Genomic DNA, 11,512 nt, shown 5'->3' on the forward strand with positions numbered 1-11,512 from the left:
AGCGCTAATCTTGGGGCAAGATAGATGCATTGTTTGCGCTGAACGTACTATAGGCTTGGAACTCGTTTTGGACGCACCCAATGGAACTCCTAGGTGACATGGGTCATGTGGAGTTTCTTTCGGTCCGGTTGGAGACAGTGTTAGTGTCGGTGCAAGACAGGTGCACTATTGGCGCCAAACGTACCATAGGCTCAGAAATCCTTTTGGACGCACCCGATGGTACTCCTAGGTGAAGGGGCTCAAGTGGAAGCTCGATTTGCTCCGTTTGGAGATAGTGCTAATCTTGACGCCTGATAGGTGCATGGTTTGCGTTGACCGTACCATAGGCTCGCAAATCATTCTGGACACACCAGATGGATCTCCTTGGTGACGTGGGTCATGTGGAAACTTGTTTCAGTCCAGTTGGAGGTAGTGTTAGTGTTGGTGCAAGATAGGTGCATGGTTTGCGTCAAACGTACCATAGGCTCAGAAACATTTTGGATGCACCCGATGGTACTCCTACGTGACGAGGCTCAAGTGGAAGCTCGATTCGGTCCGTTTGGAGATATTGCTAATCCTGACGCTAGCTAGGTGCACGGTTTACGCAGAATGTACCATAGGCTCGGATGTCGGTTTGGACGCACCCAATGGAACTCCTAGGTGACGTGGGCCATGTGGAATCTCCTTTCTGTCCGTTTGGAGACGGTATTAGTGTCAGTGCAAGATAGGTGCACGGTTTGCGCCAAACATACCATAAGCTCATAATTCATTTTTGGACGGTGTTAGTATCAGTGCAAGATAGGTGCATGGTTTGAGCCAAACGTACCATAAGCTCATAATTCATTTTGGATGCACCCGATGGTACTCCTACGTGACGAGGCTCAAGTGGAAGCTCGATTCGGTCCGTTTGGAGATATTGCTAATCCTGACGCTAGCTAGGTGCACGGTTTACGCAGAATGTACCATAGGCTCGGATGTCATTTTGGACGCACCCAATGGAACCCTAGGTGATGTGGGCCATGTGGAATCTCCTTTCTGTCCGTTTGGAGACGGTATTAGTGTCGGTACAAGATAGGTGCACGGTTTGCGCCAAAAATACCATAAGCTCATAATTCATTTTGGACGCACCCGATGGTACTCCTAGGTGACGAGGCTTAAGTGGAAGCTCGATTCGGTCTGCTTGGTGATAGTGCTAATCTTGGGGCAAGATAGGTGCACGGTTTGCGCTGAACGTAACATAGGCTTGGAAATCATTTCGGATGCAGCCAATGGAACTCCTAGGTGACCTGGGTCATGTGAAATCTCGTTTTGGTCCGTTTGAGACAGTGTTAGTGTCGGTGCAAGATAGGTGCACGGTTTGCGCCAAACATACCATAGGCTCATAAATCGTTTTGGTCGCACCCGATGGTACTCCTAGGTGACGGGGCTCAAGTGGAAGCTTGATTTGGTCCATTTGGAGATATTGCTAATCCAAACGCAAGATTGGTGCATGGTTTGCGCAGAACGTACCATAGGCTCGGATGTTGTTTTGGATGCTCTCGATGGGACTTCTAGGTGACGTGGGCCATGTGGAATCTCGTTTCTATCTCTTTGGAGGCTGTGTTAGTGTTGGTGCAAGATAGAAGCACGGTTTGCACCAAACGTACATAGGCTTAGAAATTGTTTTGGACACACCCGATGGTACTATAGGTGACGGGGCTCAAGTGGAAGCTCGATTTGGTCCATTTTGAGATATTGCTAATCCTGACACAAGATAGGTGCATGGTTTGTGCAGAACGTACAATAGGCTCGGATGTCGTTTTGGACACACCCGATGGAACTCCTAGGTTGCATGGGCCATGTGGAATCTTATTTCAGTCCATTTGGAGACGGTGTTAGTGTCAGTGCAAGATAGGTGCATGGTTTGAGCCAAACGTACCATAAGTTCAGAATTCATTTTGGATGCACCCGATAGTACTCCATGGTGACGAGGCTCAAGTGGAAGCTTGATTCGATCAGATTGGAGATGGTGCTAATCTTGGGGCAAGATAGATGCATGGTTTGTGCTAAACGTACCATAGGCTTGGAAATCGTTTTGGACGCACCCAATGGAACTCCTAGGTGACATGGGTCATGTGGAGTCTCATTTTGGTCCAGTTGGGGATAGTGTTAGTGTCAGTGCAAGACAGGTGCACTATTGGCGCCAAACGTACCATAGGCTCAGAAATCGTTTTGGACGCAACCAATGGTACTCCTAGGTGATGGGGCTCAAGTGGAATCTCGATTTGGTCTGTTTGGAGATAGTGCTAATCTTGACGCAAGATAGTTGCACGTTTTGCGTCGAACGTACCATAGGGTCGCAAATCGTTTTGGATACACCGGATGGATCTCCTAGGTGACGTGGGTCATGTGGAATCTCGTTTCATTCTAGTTGGAGGCAATGTTAGTGTCGGTGCAAGATAGGTCACGGTTTACGCCAAACGTACCATAGGCTCAGAAACATTTTGGACGCATCCGATGGTACTCCTACGTGACGAGGCTCAAGTGGAAGCTCGATTCGGTCCGTTTAGAGATATTGCTAATCCTGACGCTAGCTAGGTGCACGGTTTACGCAGAATGTACCATAGGCTCAGATGTCGTTTTGGACGCACCCAATGGAACTCCTAGGTGACGTGGGCCATGTGGAATCTCCTTTCTATCCGTTTGGAGACGGTATTTGTGTCGGTGCAAGATAGGTGCACGGTTTGCGCCAAACATACCATAAGCTCATTATTCATTTTGGACGCACCCGATGGTACTCCTAGGTGACGAGGCTCAAGTGGAAGCTCGATTCGGTCTGCTTGGTGATAGTGCTAATCTTGGGGCAAGATAGGTGCACGGTTTGCGCTGAACGTAACATAGGCTTGGAAATCATTTTGGATGCACCCAATGGAACTCCTAGGTGACCTGGGTCTTGTGGAATCTTGTTTTGGTCCGTTTGGAGATAGTGTTAGTGTCGGTGCAAGATAGGTGCACGGTTTGCGCCAAAGATACCATAGGCCCAGAAACGTTTTGGGCGCACCCGATGGTACTCCTACATAACGAGGCTCAAGTGGAAGCTCGATTCGGTCCATTTGGAGATATTGCTAATCCTGACGCTAGCTAGGTGCTCGGTTTGCGCAGAACGTACCATAGGCTCGGATGTCGTTCTAGACACACCCAGTGGAACTCCTAGGTGACGTGGGCCATGTGGAATCTCTTTTCTGTCCGTTTGGAGACGGTGTTAGTGTCGGTGCAAGATAGGTGCACGGTTTGCGCCAAACGTACCATAAGCTCAGAATTCATTTTGGACGCAGCCGATGGTACTCCTAGGTGACGAGGCTCAAGTGGAAGCTCCATTCGGTCTTCTTGGTGATAGTGCTAATCTTGGGGCAAGATAGGTGCACGGTTTGCGCCGAACGTACCATAGGATTGGAAATCAATTTGGATGCACCCAATGAAACTCCTAGTTGACCTGGGTCATTTGGAATCTGGTTTTGGTCTGTTTGGAGATAGTGTTAGTGTCGGTGCAAGATCGGTGCATGGTTTGCGGCAAACGTACCATAGGCTCATAAATTGTTTTGGTCACACCCGCTGGGACTCCTAGGTGATGGGGCTCAAGTGGAACCTCGATTTGGTCAATTTGGAGATATTGCTAATCCAAACACAAGATAGGTGCACGGTTTGCGTAGAACGTACCATAGGCTCGGATGTTGTTTTAGACGCACCCGATGAAACTCCTAGGCGACGTAGGCCATGTGGAATCTTGTTTCAGTCCATTTGAAGGCTGTGTTAGTGTCGGTGCAAGATAGGAGCGTGGTTTGCGCCAAACGTACCATAGGCTCAGAAATTGTTTTGGACGCACCCGATGGTACAGTAGCTGACGGGGCTCAAGTGGAAGCTCGATTTGGTCCAATTGGAGATATTGGTAATCCAAACGCAAGATAGGTGCACGGTTTGCGCAGAACGTACCATAGGCTTGGAAACTGTTTTGGACACACCCAATGGATCTCCTAGGTGACCTGGGTCATGTGGAATCTCCTTTTGGTCCATTTGGAGATAGTGTTAGTGTCGGTGCAAGATATGTGCACGGTTTGCGCCAAACATACCATAGGCTCAGAAATCGTTTTGGAAGCACCCGATGGTAGTCCTATGTGATGGGGCTCAAGTGGAACCTCGATTTGGTCCGTTTGGACATAGTGCTAATCTTGACGCAAGATAGGGGCACAGTTTGCATCGAATGTACCAAAGGGTCGCAATTTTTTTGGACACACCCGATGGAAATCCTAGGTGACGTGGGCCATGTGGAATCTTGTTTCAGTCCATTTGGAGGCAGTGTTAGTGTCAGAGCAAGATAGGTGCACGGTTTGCGCCAAACGTACCATAGGCTCAGAAATATTTTGGACGCACCCGATGGAACTCCTAGGTGACGTGGGCCATGTAGAATCTCCTTTCTGTCCGTTTGGAGATGGTATTAGTGTCGGTGCAAGATAGGTGCACGGTTTGCGCCAAACATACCATAAGCTCATAATTTATTTTGGACGCACCCGATGGTACTCCTAGGTGACGAGGCTCAAGTGGAAGCTCGATTCGGTCTGCTTGGTGATAGTGCTAATCTTGGGGCAAGATAGGTGCACGGTTTGCGCTGAACGTAACATAGGCTTGGAAATCATTTTGGATGCACCCAATGGAACTCCTAGGTGACCTGGGTCTTGTGGAATCTCGTTTTGGTCCGTTCGGAGATAGTGTTAGTGTCGGTGCAAGATAGGTGCACGGTTTGCGCCAAAGATACCATAGGCACAGAAACATTTTGGGCGCACCCGATGGTACTCCTACATAACGAGGCTCAAGTGGAAGCTCGATTCGGTCCATTTGGAGATATTGCTAATCCTGACGCTAGCTAGGTGCTCGGTTTGCGCAGAACGTACCATAGGGTCGGATGTCGTTCTGGACGCACCCAATGGAACTCCTAGGTGACGTGGGCCATGTGGAATCTCTTTTCTGTCCGTTTGGAGACGGTGTTAGTGTTGGTGCAAGATAGGTGCACGGTTTGCGCCAAACGTACCATAAGCTCAGAATTCATTTTGGACGCAGCCGATGGTACTCCTAGGTGACGAGGCTCAAGTGGAAGCTCCATTCGGTCTTCTTGGTGATAGTGCTAATCTTGGGGCAAGATAGGTGCACGGTTTGCGCCGAACGTACCATAGGATTGGAAATCAATTTGGATGCACCCAATGAAACTCCTAGGTGACCTGGGTCATTTGGAATCTTGTTTTGGTCTGTTTGGAGATAGTGTTAGTGTCGGTGCAAGATAGGTGCATGGTTTGCGGCAAACGTACCATAGGCTCATAAATCGTTTTGGTCACACCCGCTGGGACTCCTAGGTGACGGGGCTCAAGTGGAAGCTCGATTTGGTCAATTTGGAGATATTGCTAATCCAAACGCAAGATAGGTGCACGGTTTGCGTAGAACGTACCATAGGCTCGGATGTTGTTTTAGACGCACCCGATGGAACTCCTAGGCGACGTAGGCCATGAGGAATCTTGTTTCAGTCCATTTGAAGGCTGTGTTAGTGTCGGTGCAAGATAGGAGCGTGGTTTGCGCCAAACGTACCATAGGCTCAGAAATTGTTTTGGACGCACCCGATGGTACAGTAGCTTACGGGGCTCAAGTGGAAGCTCGATTTGGTCCAATTGGAGATATTGGTAATCCAAACGCAAGATAGGTGCACGGTTTGCGCAGAACGTACCATAGGCTTGGAAACTATTTTGGACACACCCAATGGAACTCCTAGGTGACCTGGGTCATGTGGAATCTCCTTTTGGTCCATTTGGAGATAGTGTTAGTGTCGGTGCAAGATATGTGCACGGTTTGCGCCAAACATACCATAGGCTCAGAAATCATTTTGGACGCACCCGATGGTAGTCCTATGTGATGGGGCTCAAGTGGAACCTCGATTTGGTCCGTTTGGACATAGTGCTAATCCTGACGCAAGATAGGGGCACAGTTTGCATCGAATGTACCAAAGGGTCGCAAATTGTTTTGGACACACCCGATGGAAATCCTAGGTGACGTGGGCCATGTGGAATCTTGTTTCAGTCCATTTGGAGGCAGTGTTAGTGTCGGAGCAAGATAGGTGCACGGTTTGCGCCAAACGTACCATAGGCTCACAAATGTTTTGGACGCACCCGATGGAACTCCTAGGTGACGTGGGCCATGTAGAATCTCCTTTCTGTCCGTTTGGAGACGGTATTAGTGTCGGTGCAAGATAGGTGCACGGTTTGCGCCAAACATACCATAAGCTCATAATTCATTTTGGACATGTCAGGATCAGAGGATGTTAACAAGAGGCCACAATCTTTTAAACCATGTCAGGATCAGAGGATGTTAACAAGAGGCCACAATCTCCTCGCACCAAGGGCATCATTCAACATTTTACAAGGCAAGTGCAACAGCATACAGAAGGACTTGATCAAGATTTGCAGGTGACTAATGACAAGATTGGGCAACTGGAGGCCACCCAACTTGCCTCCACCACCAAGCTTACAGGATTGGAGGCATCTGTTGCCCGTATGGACAGAAGCCTTGCTGCTCTTCTGAAGCGTTTTGATGACTTCCACACCAAAGACAAAGAGCAGCATAATGAAGACAACAAGGATGAAGAGCGATTCGAAGATAATTATGATGATGATTATACTGCTGATACTGAACATGATGCTCATGACACTCGTGACCGGCGTCGCCTATGCCATAATCGTAGAGGTATGGGTGGTCACCACCGACGTGAGGTACCCAATAATAATGATGCTTTCAGTAAGATAAAATTTAAGATACCTCCTTTTGATGGTAAATATGATCCTCATGCATACATTACTTAGGAAATTGCTGTTGATCAAAAGTTTGCATATCATGAATTTCCTGAGAATACACGTGTTAGGGCTGCTACTAGTGAGTTTATTGATTTTGCTACTGTTTGGTGGATAGAATATGGCAAGAAAAATCCTAATAACATACCCCGAACTTGGAATGCTTTGAAACGAATCATGAGGGCTAGATTTGTTCCTTCTTACTATGCACATGATTTGTTAAATAAATTGCAACAACTGAGACAGGGTGCTAAAAGTGTAGAAGAATATTATCAAGAATTGCAAATGGGTATGTTGCGTTGTAATTTAGATGAGGATGAGGAACCTGCTATGGCAAGATTTTTGGGTGGGTTAAATCGTGAAATCCGGGACATCCTTGATTATAAAGAATACACTAACGTAACCCGTTTGTTTCATCTTGCTTGTAAAGCTGAAAGGGAAGTGCAGGGGCGACGTGCCAGTGCCAAGAATAATATTTCTGTAGGGAAAACTAATTCATGGCAGCCCCGCACGACTACTACTCCAACTACACGTGCTCCTATGCCAACATCCAGCGAGAAACCTCGTGCTACTTCCACAAATTCAGTGGCGAAGACGACCCAGAAGCCTGCTGCGAGTGCTTCATCCATGGCATCTACAGGTAGAACAAGAGACGTTTAGTGTCACCGGTGCAAGGGATATGGACATGTGATGCGTGACTATCCAAGCAAGCATGTTATGGTCGTCAAAGATGATGGTGAGTATTCCTCTGCTAGTGATTTTGATGAAGAAACACTTGCTTTGCTTGCTGCTGACCATGTAGGAAGTGAGGAACAACCAGAAGAGCAGATTGGAGCAGAGGATGCAGATCATTATGAGAGCCTCATTGTGCAGCGTGTGCTTAGCACACAAATGGAGAAGGCGGAGCAAAATCAGTGGCATACATTGTTCCAAACAAAGTGTGTCATTAAAGAGTGTTCGTGCCGTTTGATAATTGATGGAGGTAGCTGCAACAACTTAGCTAGCAGCGATATGGTAGAGAAGCTTGCACGTACAACCAAACCGCACCCACATCCTTATCACATTTGATGGCTCAACAATAGTGGTAAGGTTAAGGTAACGAGATTGGTACGAATTCATTTTGCTATTGGATCATATCATGATGTTGTTGAGTGTGATGTTGTGCCTATGGAAGCTTGTCATATTCTGCTAGGTAGACCATGGCAATTTGATATAGATTGTATGCATCATGGTAGATCAAATATGTATTCTCTCATACACCATGATAAGAAAATTGTTTTGCTTCCTATGTCTCCTGAAGCTATTGTGCGTGATGATGTTGCTAAAGCTAAGAAAACTAAATCTGAGATCGATAAAAATGTCAAATCTGTTAGTAGTAACAAAGATGAGATAAGATTGAAAGGACATTGCTTGCTTGCTACTAAATCTGATATTAATGAATTGGTTGCTTCCACTTCTGTTGCCTATGCTTTGGTATGCAAGGGTGCTTTGATTTCAGTTCACGATATGCAGCATTCTTTGCCCCCTGCTGTTGCTAACATTTTGCAGGAGTTTTTGGATGTTTTCCCAAGTGAGATACCAGTGGGGCTGCCACCAATACGGGGGATTGAGCACCAAATTGATATTATTCCTGGTGCATCTTTGCCAAACCGTGCGCCATACAGGACTAATCCGGAAGAAACAAAGGAAATTCAACGACAAGTGCAAGAGCTACTCGACAAAGGTTATGTGCATGAGTCCCTTAGTCCTTGTGCTGTTCCTGTCAATTTAGTGCCTAAGAAAGATGGAACATGGCGTATGTGTGTTGATTGTAGAGCTATTAATAATATCACCATTCGATATCGACACCCTATTCCACGATTAGATGATATGCTTGATGAACTGAGAGGTGCTAATGTGTTTTCCAAAGTTGATTTGCGAAGTGGGTACCACCAGATTCGTATGAAATTGGGAGATGAATGGAAAACTGCTTTCAAAACTAAATTTGGTTTATATGAGTGGTTAGTCATGCCTTTTGGGTTAACTAATGCACCTAGTACCTTCATGAGGTTAATGAACGAGGTTCTGCGTGCTTTCATTGGAAAATTTGTTGTAGTCTACTTTGATGATATATTGATTTACAGCAAATCTATGGATGAACATCTTGATCACTTACGTGCTGTTTTTAATGCTTTACGAGATGCACGTTTATTTGGTAACCTTGAGAAGTGCACCTTTTTGCACCGATCGAGTGTCTTTTCTTGGCTATGTTGTGACTCCATAGGGAATTGAGGTTGATCAAGCCAAGGTAGAAGCTATACAGGGATGGCCTGTACCAAAGACTATCACACAAGTGCGGAGTTTCCTAGGACTTGCTGGTTTCTATCGCCAATTTGTGAAGGACTTCAGTACCATTGCTGCACCTTTGAATGAGCTTACAAAGAAGGGAGTGCCTTTTAGTTGGGGCAAAGTACAAGAGAACTCCTTCAATATGCTAAAAGATAAGTTGACACATGCACCTCTCCTCCAACTTCTTGATTTTAATAAGACTTTTGAGCTTGAATGTGATGCTAGCGGGATTGGACTGGATGGTGTTTTGTTACAAGGACGCAAACCTGTTGCGTATTTTAGTGAAAAATTGAGCGAGCCTGTTCTAAATTATTCTACATATGATAAGGAATTGTATGCTCTTGTTCGCACATTAGAAACATGGCAGCATTACTTGTGGCCCAAAGAGTTTGTTATTCATTCTGATCATGAGTCTTTAAAGCATATTCGTAGTCAAGGGAAATTGAACCATAGACATGCTAAGTGGGTTGAATTTATTGAATCTTATCCTTATGTTATTAAGCACAAGAAAGGGAAAGAGAATATTATTGCTGATGCTTTGTCTAGGAGATATACCTTGCTGAATCAACTTGATTACAAAATCTTTGGATTAGAAACAATTAAGGGCCAATATGTTAATGATGCTGATTTTAAAGATGTGTTGCTGCATTGTAAAGATGGGAAAGGTTGGAATAAATTCATCTTTAGTGATGGGTTTGTGTTTAGAGCTAACAAGCTATGCATTCCAGCTAGCTCCGTTCGTTTGTTGTTGCTGCAGGAAGCGCATGGAGGTGGCTTGATGGGGCATTTTGGAGCTAAGAAAACGGAGGACATACTTGCTGGTCATTTCTTTTGGCCAAAGATGAGAAGAGATGTGGAGAGGTTTGTTGCTCATTGCACAACATGTCAAAAGGCTAAGTCACGGTTAAATCCACACGGTTTGTATTTGCCTCTACCTGTTCCTAGTGCCCCTTGGGAAGATATTTCTATAGATTTTGTGTTGGGTTTGCCAAGGACTAGGAAGGGACGTGATAGTGTGTTTGTGGTTGTTGATAGATTTTCTAAGATGGCACATTTCATACCCTGTCATAAAACGGATGATGCTACTCATATTGCTGATTTGTTCTTTCGAGAAATTGTTCGTTTGCATGGTGTGCCCAACACAATTGTTTCTGAACGTGATGCTAAATTTCTTAGTCATTTTTGGAAGACTTTATGGGGAAAACTGGGAACTAAGCTTTTGTTTTCTACTACATGTCATCCCCAAACCGATGGTCAAACTGAAGTTGTCAATAGAACTTTGTCTACTATGTTAAGGGCTGTTTTAAAGAAGAACATTAAGATGTGGGAAGATTGTTTGCCTCATTGAATTTGCTTATAATCGTTCGCTGCATTCTACTACAAAGATGTGCCCATTTCAGATTGTCTATGGTTTCTTGCCTCGTGCTCCTATTGATTTGATGCCTTTGCCATCTTCTGAAAAACTAAATTTTGATGCTACTAAGCGTGCTGAATTGATGTTAAAACTGCATGAAACAACTAAAGAAAACATAGAGCGTATGAATGCTAAATATAAGATTGCTGGTAATAAAGGTAGAAAGGAACTAATATTTGAACCTGGAGATTTAGTTTGGTTGCACTTGAGAAAGGATAGGTTTCCTGATTTCAGAAAGTCTAAATTGATGCCTAGAGCTGATGGACCATTTAAAGTGTTAGAGAAAATTAATGATAATGCATATAAACTCGATCTGCCTGTAGAATTTGGGGTTAGTCCCACATTTAACATTGCAGATTTGAAGCCATATTTGGGAGAAGAAGATGAGTTTGAGTCGAGGACGCCTCAAATGCAAGAAGGGGAGGATGATGAGGACATCAACACCAACGATACATCCACGCCAACACGAGTACCAGTTTCTGGTCCTATTACTCGCGCCCGTGCTTGTCACATTAATCATCAAGTGAGTTCACTCTTGAGTTCCTGTCCATCATATTTAGACCATGGAGATGCGTGCACTCTTGTTTTGGTTAGGAACTAGGGAGAGGACCGAAAGAGACAAGGATTCGCGGAGGCTGAATTCGGAGTCCAGGACAGCTCCAACTTGTGATGGTCACCACGGTCGCATACGGACTCGGATTGGGGCGTTCAAGTACTTCATGGAATCCTTATGAAGTCTATTTTCATATGGATCTGGAATCAAGTCCATATCTGTTTTGAGGCGGACGCAATGACTGAATTACTACTGAGAGCTTATCTGTCCAAAGGTGCTACGTTACCTTAGTTTGGTCCAATGGGCCATTTATCAAGTTGGGTCCATTAGGGACGCATCCTAGGGTTGGAGAATGACCCCAACACCCCCCTGGTC

General features: G+C 45.4%; 1 protein-coding gene across 1 annotated transcript; it reads left to right on the forward strand.

Moving 5' to 3' along the window:
- Window positions 1-6,344: 6,344 nt before the first annotated feature.
- LOC136460749 (uncharacterized) lies at window positions 6,345-9,020 on the forward strand (the record flags this gene model as incomplete). The annotated part of the gene is made up of 4 exons (XM_066460333.1): window positions 6,345-6,764; window positions 6,855-6,924; window positions 7,347-7,482; window positions 7,925-9,020. Coding segments are annotated over exons 1-4 (1,722 nt in total), but the record flags the coding sequence as incomplete, so codon positions are not given.
- Between the last annotated feature and the right edge of the window lie 2,492 nt (window positions 9,021-11,512).

This window comes from Miscanthus floridulus, chromosome 1 (assembly GCF_019320115.1).
Source record: "Miscanthus floridulus cultivar M001 chromosome 1, ASM1932011v1, whole genome shotgun sequence".
Classification (NCBI taxonomy): domain Eukaryota; kingdom Viridiplantae; phylum Streptophyta; class Magnoliopsida; order Poales; family Poaceae; genus Miscanthus; species Miscanthus floridulus.